The sequence below is a fragment of the Penaeus monodon genome, chromosome 20 (assembly GCF_015228065.2).
Source record: "Penaeus monodon isolate SGIC_2016 chromosome 20, NSTDA_Pmon_1, whole genome shotgun sequence".
NCBI classification, from domain to species: Eukaryota; Metazoa; Arthropoda; class Malacostraca; order Decapoda; family Penaeidae; genus Penaeus; species Penaeus monodon.
In genome coordinates this window covers 41,234,863-41,235,491 of record NC_051405.1, presented here as the reverse complement: position 1 = coordinate 41,235,491, position 629 = coordinate 41,234,863, and the positions used below count along the sequence as shown (strand labels likewise).

The window sequence follows — 629 nt, the reverse complement described above, 5'->3', positions numbered from 1 at the left end:
GTACTCTAGAGTACTTTTGTACAATTTTCTAAGTGGTTCTCATCCAGATGTTCAATAGTGTTACTATTAAGGATATACAACGAAGCCATGTATTCAATTAATTGTATGTTAATAAGGTAAATGAAGTTTGTACAGACAATTCAATTATTTGTTTCTTTTCCTATTACTCTAAATATAAGTGTTAGAAAAAATTTAAATGGAATGGCTGAGGGAGGGGGTTGCATAAATATTTGAGGTTTGAGCAGCTTGTATAAAAATAGAAAAAGGCTGGGAACCACTTCTAACACTATCACATCTCATCATCCCCTCCCTCTCACCTCTTCATCTTTTCCCATTTGTTCATTTTTCTCTCCTTATTTCAAAGATAACTTTCAGGATTATAAAACTGCATTATACAGATCATGAGTTCACCAAAATGTTCTTCTTTTTCTTCCAGGAGCAAGATAGCGAGATTGATCGGAGTGCATTAGCTGAGGAAGCTAATAAGAGTGAAAAAATGCTCCTTGACAACCACAGAGCCTTTCGAAATGCCGTTCTTGCGGCAAAGCTTTCTATCAATCAGGTTTTAGATCAGTTTTTACATGTTGCAGCTTAAAAGTAAATGACATGGCAAAATAATGCAATTCCAA

General features: G+C 34.7%; 1 protein-coding gene across 1 annotated transcript in view; it reads left to right on the top strand.

Moving 5' to 3' along the window:
* Positions 1-629, top strand: part of LOC119585831 (vesicle transport protein SEC20-like) — an 11,563-nt gene that overhangs the window by 7,921 nt on the left and 3,013 nt on the right. The window contains exon 3 of the mRNA XM_037934560.1: positions 437-562. Coding sequence (XP_037790488.1) covers positions 437-562 — 126 coding nt within the window. The remainder of the gene's footprint in view (positions 1-436; positions 563-629) is intronic.